The sequence below is a fragment of the Artibeus jamaicensis genome, unplaced genomic scaffold (genome assembly GCF_021234435.1).
Source record: "Artibeus jamaicensis isolate MK-2021 breed Jamaican fruit bat unplaced genomic scaffold, CSHL_Jam_final scaffold_369, whole genome shotgun sequence".
Classification (NCBI taxonomy): Eukaryota; Metazoa; Chordata; class Mammalia; order Chiroptera; family Phyllostomidae; genus Artibeus; species Artibeus jamaicensis.
Window position 1 is genome coordinate 2547077 of NW_026522042.1, and position 13538 is coordinate 2560614.

Consider the following 13538-nt stretch of genomic DNA (forward strand, 5'->3'; position numbering starts at 1 on the left):
CAAAGACTGTCCCCTCAGAAACTCAGTATTGCCAGCCTTTTGCATCATCTGATCCCTCTGTGGGTGCTGTCACCGGGCCATTAGCCTCCAGCAGTCTCAAGAAACTCTAGGACCGGCCTGTCCATGGTCTTTCACCAACACCACCATTTATGGGATGCATCGTGGCCATAAAATCACCCCAACAGTTTTTTGGTGCTGGAAAAGGTAAAGATCTATCAATATCTCTTCTGGGAACTAGAACAGCCAAAGAGCCCCCTCTTTCTCCCCAGGATTGCAGCTCTGTTCCTGATTTCCGGCTTGCCCCAAATTCCTCAGAAACCCTCAAGCATGTTCTTGAGCCAGAGACCTGAGTCCCTCGAGACAAGGATTCAAGGGACTTTGGGTGGGAGTGTGTCTGTCCCCCTGCAGTACCAGTTGGTTCCTGGGCCATGGTCTTAAAATAGAAAAATGACAAATTACAGCCCTGCCAGGGCTACATTTGGTGTGATCCAGAGAGTATGTTTTGAAGTGTCTGAAGGACTCAGCCACAGGAATCTTGATGGCACCAGCCAAGATAGCCGAGGTCCAAGGAGGACAAAGCCCAGGACCATCCAATCCTCGTGGGGGGATTCCAGCGCAGTTGAAGTGGGAATTTGGACATGTCCGGGCAGGCCTGTGGAGGACGCAGGGCAGGCAGGCCTGGAGTCTATTTACGTGGCGATGTCTGGCTGAAGGCTGGCTGTAGGCTCATTGGAATGGAAAGTGGGATGGGAAGAACAAATTAGGACCCAGGTTTTGAAAAATGCTTTTTGATAAACAAGGTTATTAAATAAATGATGCATCATTTTTCAATTCCTGGCAGTGGTATCATTTGCATTAGGACTTTTAATAGTTTGGAAATAGTTCCTTACTGCCATTAGGAGACTGTCATCCTCCTCATGGAGGGAATCATATCAAAATGAAAGGAAAATGATTTAATTCAATACCAGGAATGGTGCTGGGTGCTGGGTGACTAAAAGGACAAAAGGCATATTTTGTGGCTTTGGAAATGTTGGTGAGTGAGTACATTTTTTCCAAGTTTCCAGGAGAAGTATTGTATCTAAACATGTTAGAGCTTCCTGAAGTTCTGTTAACTATTAACATGGCTAAAATACTTTGCCATTATGTTTACCTTCCATTTAAAAAACATGACTTAGACTTGTGCTTCATCCACACGTTTTCACGGTGGGGTCTGGTTGAGGGGCCGCAGTGCCACCTCCATTTCTTCCGTTAACAGCAATTGCTCTAATCCTGGAAGACGCTCACCAACTGACTTTTTGTGTGCCAGGCACTGACCGGAGCACTTCACGTGACTTCGGTCTCTGAACCCTCACAACAGCGCTGTGGCTGGCATCATCCTGGTCGCACACCTGGGGAAATAGGCGCAGCGAGGTGGCGTTACTCGTCCAAGTAATTCCCAGCAAGCAGCGGGGAGGGATGGGCTTCTGGGTGTTTGGAGTGTCTTGCAAAGCTACTCACCACTCTACATTTTGAGATTATTTCACTAAAGAAAAGGCTACTTCTCAGTTCGGGTATGGTCTGGGTGTCAGGAAGTCTCAGGGCCAATTTCGATTCTTCAAGTAGCCTTGGTAAAGTCACTGGAATTATTTTCCAGAGTCTTCTTCTGGTCATTCAAATGATTTTTTAAATGACTGATATTTCCCTTATTCTCCTAGAGACTAGGACAACCAGTCTACTGTATACTCCTACTTTGTGAGAATGACTTTTTAAAATTTGAAACTTTTTATTTGGATACAATTTCAAATTTACCTTTTATTCAAATTCCCTGGCTGTTACATCCACTCCACTTCTTTTATCATTGGTGTGCTCTCCTTCTGAATATATGTGGGGGGAAAGCTATATAAAGCTGTATCTTTCTTTTCTGCATCATTTCAGAGTCCGGCCAGTGGGGCTCAGTGGACTGGAGCATCGTCCCGAAGACCAGAGGGTTGTGGGTTTGGTTCCGGGTCAGAGCACATGCCTAGGTTTGGGGTTTAGCCTCCCGTGTTTCTCGGAGCTTTAACCAGTCGATGTTTCTCCCACACACGGATGTTGTTTTTTTTCTCTCTCTCTCTCCCTCCACTCCCTCCCTTTTCCTCTCTCTAAAATCAGTGAGCGGGTCCTAAAGGGAGGATTTAAAAAAAATCACTTCTGAGTAAATTATATACATTTTGGCCATTTTCTCTAAATACTTCTGCATGTATTTTTTAAAGTGTAAGAATAATCTCTTACATGAGCACACTACAGTAATCAATTTCAGTAAACTTGACATTGATACAATACTTTGAACTATGAATAGTATTCTGATGTTTTCAATCGATAGTATTTTCCCCCTAGGGTACAGAATCCAGTCTAAGGTCAGCTACTGCATTAGGCTGTAAGAGAATGACTATAAGACTTTTGAGAATGATTCTAATTATGCCAAATTTTATTTTTACCATCCTCTGGGGACCATAGCCATTGAGCATATAAAAATCTTAAGCTGATAAAAACTAGACATCTTTCCTGACTGGTGTGGCTCAGTTGGTTGGGTGTCATCCCACAAAGCAAAATGTCACCTGTCTGATTCCTGGTCAGGGCACATGCCCCGGTTGGGGACCCGTGAGAGGTAAATGATAGATGTTTCTCTCCCTCTCTTCCCCTGGACTTCTGATATTTTTCTTTATTACTTGATATTTTTAAATTCCTAGTAGTTAAGATGTAGTCATTGTAATTAAAACTAGTTACTGGAATCACGTTATATGCCTAAGTGAGTTACTTTTCTGAGTCACAGTTGAAACTCTAACGGCCTAATGACATTAATATAATTTGAATTTTAGGAGACTTCTGTTCTTTGATACTAATTAGCTCAGTGCAGGATTACTGGAAAAGTAGGACACTCCAAGAAAGAAAATGTTTTTTTGTTGTTGTTGTTTTTCTTGAGAGGCATGATTGTTGCTGACAAACATGATACGATTTTTTAAAACAATCCAAATGCTGTTTTAAAAGCAAGCTCTTGATTTTATCGCTCTGTCTTGCCAAGACACACACCGGTGCTGGCGAATTGGGGTGTTGTTGACCCTCCTTGTCAATGGCAGCTCCGGAGCATGCGCAACATCCCTGGACAGAGCACGAAGTACGAAATCCACTTCGGGAAGGGCTATGAGACGTGTCTGCCAGCTGCCTCTCCTCTCCCGGGAGCCTGTCCCCAGCGGCAGCCAGCGAGCCGCGCCTGGGCTCTTCTAGGGCTGACCCCCATCTTCCCGGTGGTGGCAGCGGCTGCACCTCTGGGCCTCCCTTCCCTCCTCAGGAACCCTATGGCTCCTCATCAGGTACGAGCTCTGCCTACCCAGGTCCAACTGTCTCCAAATTTCTCATTTGGTGACCACAGCTGAGAGCCAACAGTCTTCTAGTCTTTTTTTTTTTAAATGAAAGAAAAAACTTCTTTTTGGAATGAGACCTACAGTCATTTTTAATAGTTACTGCTTAACGGCGTTGGCTGCACTGACCGTTCTTTGCTTTCCCTCCCAGTCCCAATGCTCACTCCTTTGCCTCTTGCTCTTCTGACGTTTTTAATATCCTCAGTCAAGGAATGAGCATGCAGTGAGCTGGAAACTTGTGTTACGCAGTCATTACGATTTGGTGCAACGTAGGACCACGGACGCCCCAGATGCCAATGTGAGGCTCCCATCGTGTGAGTCAGCTGCCCAACACTGACTACAGAACACTGCCAGCCTCTTCTTCCCCAAGTGTCACTCTTTGTCCCCGACAAACCTGGGCGCCGTGGTGCAAATCCCCCCCCCCCACCTCACCATGCCCCTGCTGTGGGGACTGTGAGGCCTACTTCTGTGAGGGTGCGGATTTCTGCAGTGTGCTGAGCCTGTGTTCACCTTTCCTCGTGACAGGCCATGTTTTCAAGATCTAAGATCCACTTCATTTAGATAAAGTGAAGGGTGCCTCTGGCTACGATGTGCGGAACGGCTAAGGTGGCTTCCTAAAGAGCAAACTTTAGGCTCGGTCCTCGGCAGGGGCCAACATCTGTCCTTCCGAAGGGGTCGTTGGAACTCTGACCCCTGTACCTTCAGACTCCACGGTGGCGATTTGTAACTCACCAGGCTTTGGAGCGTCTCCCGTTCTGGCCACTAAATTTCAGGGACTCGGCAAATGAGGTCTAGACATTTTTACCCCAAAGCCCAAATAACTTCTTTGACATCAACAGCAGCTGAGACCACTGGCTTTTTAAAATTTTTTTATTTTTTCACTCATCATGTATTTACAAATACACATTATAATTTTTATATACATTGCACATTTACATGGTAGAAAAGTACAAAACTATATATTTAAATGAATTTATATTTAACTTGCCATGTTTGAAAATATAAAATTGCATCAGAAGAAAGTATTATGAAAAGCAAGAAACTTGAACTGATAAAGCTCCGATAAAACTTTGAGTGACGCATTGGTTGAAAAGGAACTACTTGGAAAGGTACAGGAGACCAGCCCAAAGGAAACACCTAAGAGAAGGCTGAGTGTCAGGACCCCTTCCTTGAGTCTGCCGACACGGCCCCCAACCCCTTTGGACCTGTCACCTTTAGAAGTCCATCGCTGGAACCCCGACACTGCTGCCACCCCGTCTCCCAAAGGCCTCCATCACAACTAGAGAACCGAAGGAGGAGTTCCCTCAGAGCTGCACCCTCTGTACCTTCTGAGTCAGCTGCGATGCCTTTTGGCCGGCCAAGGTTCCTTGTAAACAAAACCCGAGGGGTCGTGTGTGTGCAGACCAGGCTGCAGAGAACCCGATAAATAAACACAACAAACTGACATGCAAGTCTGTTCAGGTGGGAAGGGTCTAACAGCACAGTGAAGGGGACAGGTGTGTGAGTGGACGGTCAGGAATGGACTTAAATGGTTTACAAGGAAAAAAAAAAGCTTTTACTTTACAAGCAAGAGACCTCACAATAAATAACAACTGCTCTTCCTTTCACGAATAAATTTCTCCAAAAACAAGGTGTACAGTCCACCAGACATTTTATGTATAAATTATAAAACACGACACAGTATAAATAAAGGTCTACATGTCTCAACTATGCCCCTCATCCAGTGGACCTCACAGGGCTGCCTCTCCCTGTCCAACGGGCAACAGGTGGCCTGGGAGAGAGCTGTAGGACAAAGGTCCTTTACGTATAGTTTTCCCCCCAAATAAATAAGCATACACTTATTTACAGTATGGACAATATATATTTTTTTCTTTCCTTTTTTTATCTTTTTTTTTTTTTTTTTGCCCAAAGGCTATGCCAACACTGAACACTGGTGGAGGGTTTACCACTCCAGAATGGAAGATATAGGGAAGCTGTAGTCCTGGTCTTCATCTTCCTCCTCTTCCTCAGTGTCTTCCGAAATGGCTAGATGGGGAACACAGGGGAGCTGCTGTTTAAACGCGACAAGGACGGCGCGGAAGCAGCCCAGCGCTCGTTCTCAAAGCCCTCTGACACCGCCATGTGACGGCGCTGCATTTTTATGTGACTTGCGGTGAGATGCTTTTTTGTTTTGTTTTGTTTTTTTTTGGTTTTTGGCATCTGCTGTTATGCAATGTTTTTAAAAACTTAAAAAAAATAATCTATGAAGTCAAAAACTGCAGAAAGTTCTGAAGAATCAATGGCTCAGGTTTTACGGGCAGATTCCTGAAATCAGATAAAAAGCGTTCTTGTGTTCTAGGTATCACCGCTTTGGGTCCTTACCGCAGAGTTAGTAGAGAGGCGACTGCGAAAAGCAGCGGCCCCATGTGATCACAGAAAGCTGCCTTTGAAAAGGGGGGAAAAGCACAACTTTTGAAGCAGTTAGTTGAGACTCAAACGTTAATAGGCAAACAGCAAAGCACACTGGCAAAGCGAAGGCATTAGGGGGACCAACGACTTGGAAACAGGTCTTGAGAAGCCACCCCACTGGTGATCATTGGGCAAGTGTGGAAAGCCAGCAAAACATTCCGGGGATTTTTCCGTGGACCAGGGAATTGCTGGTGAAATCAAGCAGCTCGTTCACGTCCACGGGAGGGAGTGGCCTGAGGGCGGGGCCGTCCCCGCTCCCTGGGGGCCTTCCCCGGGGCAGCCTTCCCTCGCAGCAGGGCGCACCGGCACTTACAGTTGCAGGATCCGGAGTGCTTCACTTCCAGGAGCACGCCGGAGGAGCAGGCCGCTTCCCTCATGGCGCACTCGCTGGCATAGGTGGCGTTGTCACTGGCGCAGACGGGCTCCTCGGACTTGCCCTCGGGGCACAGCTCACCACACGGGGAGCACCGGCCTCGGCCCACCTTGAAGTCCCACAGACACTTTTTCCCGCCGCCGCACTGGATGTCTTCACAGGACTTTGCTTCTAGGATATAATACACCTGTGATTAGGGGGACACGGCCCCCCTTTCCACCTTCCTCTACTCCCCTACCAAGAAATATAAACGTGTAACTGGCAGCTTGCACTCAGGGGGGCCATGGAGCCACCAGGCAAAAAGGCTTGAAAACAAAACTGAAACACACACACACAAATCCCCACAGTTGCCCGCACACTACATTTGTGCATGAACACAGCATCTGTTGGAACGGGCTCCCAGCATCCTCCAGGGAAACCTGTATTTGATGATTTCCCACCATGGGGATCTTCAAAAAAGAAAGAATTCCATCGGTTATCAGAATCTAATGACAGGTTTTAAGAACTGTTAAGTCATTATCTCTTGCTTCCAGCAAGTCTAGCACTTAGAAAGAATGTGTAAAATTGGGTGAGTTCTAAGCTTTCTAAGACAGAAAATCATCTCCTGTGTCTTGCCCGCATTTTAACACACAAGCCGACACTGCTGGACGACAGTCACTTCCTGAGGGGAGCTGTGGTCACTGGGGACAGTCCTCTCTGTGGTGGGGCTTGGCATTTGCGGGGGGGCGCTCTGAAGCCCTCTTTACGGGTGTGCCCCACAGTTTTAACGCTGGAACTAGGCTTTTCACCCCTAGTCTCTCTTTTTGTTCCTTTCTCGGGAATACCTACGGACACACTTTCCCTCGTAGGCTAATCCAATGGATCTGCCCAGCAGGCAGGTGGCCTTGCGCAGGTGGCAGGCACTGGAGTAGGTCACGCCGTCGTTGCCACAGAGATGCTGCTCCGAGGAGGCGGGCTCGGGGCAGATCCGGTTACACGTCACACAGTAGGCGTTGTTGGTCTGGTCCACCACGCAGGTGGAGCTGCCCGGACAGAGAACGTCGCGGCAGGTCTCTGAAACCAAGAGGGAGACACATGTTAGTTAGGCACCTTCTGGTCTTCGGAGAATGAGAATGTGAAATCACTTAGGAAAACAAGAGACGAAAAAGACCAGCTTTCGAAAGGCATTTGGGGCGAGCTGTGGTTTTCCAGAGGAAATTTATGGCTCCAGGTTGGTCCCTTCTGTGGTCTTAAGGAGTCTTCCGAAGTTAGAAAAGGGGTCCCTTATTCAGTGTCACTACTATTATCACTGGGCCCCTCCCGTGGCCCTCCCCCTCCCCCCCCCCGTCCCCCGGGGGCCGTCCGGTGGGTCTACCTACTTTTACACTTGCCCTGGTACTGGACTTCCAGCTCCGGCTGCTCTTTGCACCTGGCCTTGAGGAGTGCACACTCATTGCGGTAGGTTTTCCCGTCCAGTCCGCAGACCGGGCCTTTCCAGGTGATGTTGGAGCAGTCAGGGGCGCAGACACAGCGGGGTTTGTTTTTCTTGTTCATCCGGCATTTTCTCCCGGGGCCACAGTCTACGTTTTCACACGTTTCTACCAGTTGGAAAGAGGCAAGGATTAAACCTGGGCCAGGCAGGATGCGGGTCAGCAGGACGGCTGCAGGGGGTGGGGGGAGGGGGCGGCGTGGGGGCGCTTGCGCAATGGCGCAGAGGCGCCCGAGGGGCCCAGGCGCTCTCCCAGAAGTCGAGGAGGGGCCAGAGGAAGGGAGCGACAGGGGGCCTCGCCTCATTCCCAGGTCTCTCTCCACGAGCCTGGGGTGGCTGGCTTCACCCCCGTACTAGGCTGAGCAGTCGGCCTTGTTTTGGGTAAAGTTCGTAACAGGCAACACTCCACCCGAGGGCTTTCCGGCTTCCCGGGGCCGGGGGAGGAGCGGCACCCGGGTGCAGAGCTGGGCAGTGGGGACACGGAGGGTGAGACGCCCTCTACTGCGGGCCGGCCTGCAGCTCCGGGGGGGAAGAGTCCCACCTTGACAGGGGATGCAGTTGGGGGCGCCCCCGTTGAAAATCATCCACTTGAAGAGCGTGTTATCATTGACGTCCTCCTCGGTCCACGAGGTGCTCAGGCGGCCGGTGCTGCAGCATTCCTCCTTGCTCAGCTCGGTCTTGTACAGGACCTGGCAGCGGCCGTTTTTGGCTTGGCGGAGCCAGCAATTCCCAGCTGCGAGGAGACGGGTGGGAGGTGGGTGAGCGCCGCGGGGCGGGGGCGGCGAGCAGGCCGGGGCGGGCGGGCGCGGCGTGGAGGGGCAGGGGACGGGGACCAGCAGAGAACATATGGAGGGCAGTGGGAAGGGCGGGGAGGCCCGGCCCGGAGAGCTGGGTGGTGGGCGAGGGAGGGGGCGGCCGCCGCGGGCCCCCAGCCGCCTCCCTGTCAGTGACCAGCGACCCAGACACAGCACGTGCAGCCCGCGCTGACTTTTACTAGACTGTTTGCTTTTATTCGTCCCGCTCCATAACCTGCAGCGACTCGAAGAGCCGATTTCAGAACTTGACAAAAACAGGACGGGACGTATGTTTTCACATGTTGGTTTCACGTGGGCGGAGTGGGTATTATTCGTGACAGGGGTTAAGAAAGTAAAAGAACTTGGGAAAGACAGGGAAAGAGTGCGGGGCAGAGACACACACAGCACGCGGGAGCCAAAGGCACTTGTGAAAAATGAAAGCAAACAGGCAGCCCCGTCCTGCCCGGCCTCGGGGCGCAGCCCGGCCTCTCGGCGCAGCCCGCCCGACGGGCCCGTTTTGCAATCCGCCCAGCCCGGGGGACGCCCGCGGCCACCGCGGTCTTTCGAAATATGCCAGGGCTGCCCTCCGCGGCGCCCACGTCCCGGGCGTCCCGCAAGCCTCGCCCCGGAGGCGGGCAACTCGGGAGAAGGAGCGGGGCGGGCGGCGGGCGGCAGGCAGCGGGGGTTTCCAAGCGGGACGGTCACAGTCCGTCTCCAGAAAAGTGCAGGGGAAGAGGGGGAGGCTCCGTACCATTTCCCGGTGACACGCACCGGTCCCCTACCTACCAAGAAATCTCCGCAAGCAATTTCCCCCCTTTTAACGTTCGGATCGGGTTCCTACGGACTTCTCATGAATCATCCGCACAACTTTAACTAAAACTGGACCATACGCTGCTATTACTATTTCTTCTAAAATCTGCTCAAAGACTAACTAAAATAAACAAACCTAATTAAAAAAAAACTTTAGAAATTTTCTTTCTATGCACCTCAGGACTTAAACTCAGTTGTAGGTTCCTTACCTTTCTGCATACAGTTAACAGTCGGAGGAAAGGGTCGGGGGGGGGGGGGGGACTGTAAACTACACAAAACACTCCGGCCTCGAAATTTGGGTCTTTTTTCTTTCAGGGTTCGGGGGATGGGGTTCGAGGAAGCATTCACTCGGCAGAAAGCTACTTCCCTCGAAAATTTCCAGCATCCACATTTCCAAGTTTGGGCAAAGTTTCTGAAAACATGTCCCCTAGCCACCGAAGAAATTTCAGTATCTCGCACCCCACACCCCCCACCGCCCCTGCCACTGGTCATTTTTCACAAACTACCTAAAAGATGTGGGAGGGAAAGAGGTAAAACTGCACACGGGGTGACTTCAATGGCCACGTTACTGATGCTTGTCCCCTTCTTCAGAGCCAGACCCGAAAGATAACGCCTGCTCCCCTGATGTCCGGAACTTGGAGCATCTGACCCGAACTACCGAGTGGCAGGCACCTCGCCTCACTCACTCCCTTTCCTTTTTAAGGACAAGCGCGCTCCAAACTCGGCTCCCAAAGCGTCCCTGCCTCCAGTCCCCCACGGCTCTCCATCCTGGAGTCGCCAAGTTGGTCTGCTCGTCTTCTGAGAGCTGCGTCGCTCCGAGCAGACTCCGTGCAGACGGTGGAAAAGTAGGAGCCCCTGCCCCGGCCGAGCCCCGCGCATCCCGCCTCGCTTACCCTGGGCGCTGCGGTCCTCCATGAACTGGCAGAGCAGCAGCAGCAGGAGGCAGAGCCCGCCGGGCTGGTGCCGGGAGCGGCCCATCCTGGGGCAGGCGCGGGGAGAGGAGCGGCTGTGGCCCTGGAGGGCGCAGAGGCGGGCGGCGGAGGGCGCAGAGATCCCGGCGCAGCCCTGCGCTCGCCGCCGGCCGCCGCGCGATTCAATGGACGTCAGGAGCCGGGCGCAGCCGCGCTTTAAATCTGGACGGGGGTCTCCGCGGTGTGCGGTGGGCGGTCTCCCAGGGTGTGGGGCAGCGGGAGGGCGGCCGCTAGCGCGGGTGTGCGCGGCTCCTTGGGGGTGGGGAGCTTTTAAAAGTTCAGTGTGAATCAGGTGACATTTCCCACCTTCTGGAAACCCTTCCCAATTATCTGCTGGAGGTGCCCGAAATCAAAGCGGCAGGAGGGGAATCGCCGAGTTCTTATTGCGTAGGAGCGAGAGGGAGGGGGGAGGCGGCCGGGAGGGGGGTGGGGAGTGGGGAAGAACACCCACTTCTAGCCCTGCACGCCGCCGCTCTCAGGCAGCGCCGGCGCGCGCGGGGTGGCGAGTGTGAGTGTGTGTGATTGTATCTGTGCTCGCGCGCGCGCGCGCGCCGTAGGGACGCGCCGGGGGCGGGGGGGCAGAGTTTGTGTGCGCACCGCTGCTCCACTCCAGGAAGATTTTGCAAACGCCCGAGAGCCTTGAGAGGCTTCTCTTGCCGCCCGCGCACGGGTCGGGGCGTGCTGGATCTCAGGCCCCCGCAGCCTGGGCGCGGGACAGGGGAGGTTTTGTGTCTGGGTCTGTGCGTGCCTCAGTTCGCAGCCGCCCCCAGCCCAGTGTTCCGCCGAGAACTCCGGCCCCGGCCCTTCCACCCGGGCCGAGCGGGGCCCAGACGCGGCCCTCGGTCTCCACGAGTCAGAGGCAAACAAAACTGTTTTAACACCTCGGTCTCGGCCTCCCCCGTCGCTGTGTCGCCCTCGCCCTTTCTTTTCTCCCCTTTCACTTCGCCGCGTCTGGAGTCGCAGCGCGGAGCTGGGGCGCCGACGTAGGCGGTCTGCCCCTCCCCCGCTTCGAGGCTCCCCAGTTTCTGTCCTGAGAGTGTCTGCCTCTCTCCTTCTCTGTCTCTGTCGCTTTCGGTTCGCGGAATAGAGAGATTGCAACATCGATAATGAACTTCTGTAGCCTCAGTTTATTAAGCACAGTGCCAGGCATTCTTCGCCGAAAGTTGGTGGGTCTCTCATTTATAACATTTTTGGCACCGCTGAATGAAACTGAGGAGGCGATATTTCCTTTTATACAAAACGATTACTTCACGGAAAATGCTATATTGTTTATTCCAAAGCTGCCTTTTAAATTTCCATTCTTCTGGATGCCCGAGGACAACGGACGAGGAAGTATGCAGACAAAATTCTTGGACATTCGCAGGTCGCTGGGATTTTCTCCTTCGGGCTTCACATCCGCCCCTTCCTCCCCAGCCTCCCCCGCCAGACCGCCCCCCGCTTCTCCTCTCGCCCTCCCCCCATCTGCCACCCCCTCCTGCCCTCTCCACAACTGCAAATAACTCAGCGATAACAGATTTTTTTCCACCAACTGCAGGACATAGTGCTAATCTTTTAATAAAAGATCCCATTACAATGGGAATCTGTCTGGACAGACTATAATAGATCCCGAAATACAGCCGTGCTAATATTAGAAGACAGTTGTTTGGGTGCGTCTCAGACGGGCCCCAGCCCCCCTCCGAACGCGGGCATGAGTCACAAAGCCCCGCGGCCGCCGCACCTGCACCGCGCGCGCTCGCCGCGGCAGGCTGGTAAAATCCGGCCACCTCGCCGCCGCGTTTCGCTTTATAATTACGGTCCCCGGGACGCGAGGGGAGGGGCGCGGCGGCTCGGGGCGGGGGCGGGGGCTCTCTGCTCCCTTCAGACGGTTCTGGGACTCCGCATCCTCCTTCATCTCTGCGCGGCGACTCCTTCTCTCGCCCCTCGCCCCCTCGCGTCCGCCCACCCCTGCGCCCGGGCTCCCCTTGGCTCCCGCGTCCCCGACTCTGCCCGCGTCCCCTCCCTCCCTCCCTCTTTCTTTTCTGTCCTCCGGTCTCTTCCCTCTGCGGCGGCACGAATGCGGAGTTGTTTAGTGCCCTCTAATGGCAGACGACATTAACGATTAATAGCAGACCGTCCCCTTTGCAGGAGCCGCCACTCAGTGGCAGAGTGCCAAAGCTGAATTTATTTCTCCTTTATTCGGGGAGATGGACACAGTGCTTATAAAGTAATACGCTGGAGGGAAACTTTGTTTTCCCCCCTTCAAGTCCCCTCCTCCCACCCACCCAGGAAAACTTAGTTGAAGAAAAGGGAAAGACCAACAATGATTGTCACTTGACTTTTTTTTTCAACACAAATTTGTCTTTTAATAGCAGCCGGGTTTATCAAACCGTGTGTATCTATGGTTGGACAATGTATTAAAAATTCTAAATACTCAAAAGATCTTAAACGGTAGATGGTTGGACGTATGGCAGTGCTACCATTAAAATGGTCATTAAACACTTTCAAGACACAGATGAAATGATATGATTTTATATTTGGCCCTTGTTTAAACAGGTCTATTGGCTCTGAGTCTCCCGTAGCTTCTGGAAGCTGGGAAACCCTAATTCGCATGAGTTTTTGGCCCTAGACCACTCAAAACACTAGAATTTGACTCCTGCTGGGTGATACATGAAGTCATCTGGCCCAGTGGGATGCAGGGTCACGTTTTAATCCATAGCTCATTTTCTCCATACTTTTGGAAAGATTGTTTTACAGACTATAGTTTCCTCATATTTGGGGACGTTATAGCGATGATGATGGCGATGCTGCTCCCGTCCTCTTGTTAGATCCAACTCTGGTTCATTGACCTGCACACACAACAGGGTAATAGAAAAGCACACAGATACGTACAAAGTGACTTTTTTTTTTTGCAGGGGTGAGGGGAGGATCCGTGTGACTAAGCGAAAAATGGAATTTTGGCGGTCAATCAAAAATATTTACCTGGATGTTTAAGCAAATGTATTTGGTTTATCCACATAATGACTTTAGTTTATGTATATAAAAAAACTGGTGTCATAAGAAATTTCTGAGTTAATTTAATCCAGGAGTGCCACACAATCGCAGGGTGATGGGTAGAGGGTAGAAATTCTGTTTCTCCTTTACACTTTGTCTCCGTGAGGCCGTGTCCTCAGACCCGCCACCGACGAACCTGACGGCAGTGCATGGGCACCGTGTGGTGATATCGGCCAAAGCAGACACAGTAGCTGTCGTCGTAGCAAATGCCGTCACTCTTGGTGTGCTCCAGGGTCAGAGGCAGACCTGACAGAGGATTACTTCTGG

At 52.0% G+C, this 13538-nt stretch overlaps 1 protein-coding gene across 3 annotated transcripts; it reads right to left on the bottom strand.

Moving 5' to 3' along the window:
• Nucleotides 1-4245: 4245 nt before the first annotated feature.
• On the bottom strand, nucleotides 4246-10627 carry FST (follistatin). 3 transcript variants are annotated; one of them, XM_037145118.2, is made up of 6 exons: nucleotides 10164-10627; nucleotides 8208-8399; nucleotides 7557-7775; nucleotides 7027-7251; nucleotides 6139-6366; nucleotides 4246-5402 (listed from the first exon to the last, which is right to left on the bottom strand). In XM_037145118.2, the coding sequence occupies exons 1-6, from the start codon at nucleotides 10246-10248 to the stop codon at nucleotides 5320-5322; spliced, it is 1032 nt and encodes a 343-aa protein (XP_037001013.1). In that variant the 5' UTR covers nucleotides 10249-10627; the 3' UTR covers nucleotides 4246-5319. The 3 variants fall into 3 exon arrangements, with proteins under 3 accessions (XP_037001013.1, XP_037001012.1, XP_037001014.1); XM_037145117.2 differs by having other exon boundaries at nucleotides 4247-5402; nucleotides 6139-6369; nucleotides 10164-10625; XM_037145119.2 differs by having other exon boundaries at nucleotides 5312-5681; nucleotides 6139-6369; nucleotides 10164-10626.
• Nucleotides 10628-13538: the final 2911 nt, after the last annotated feature.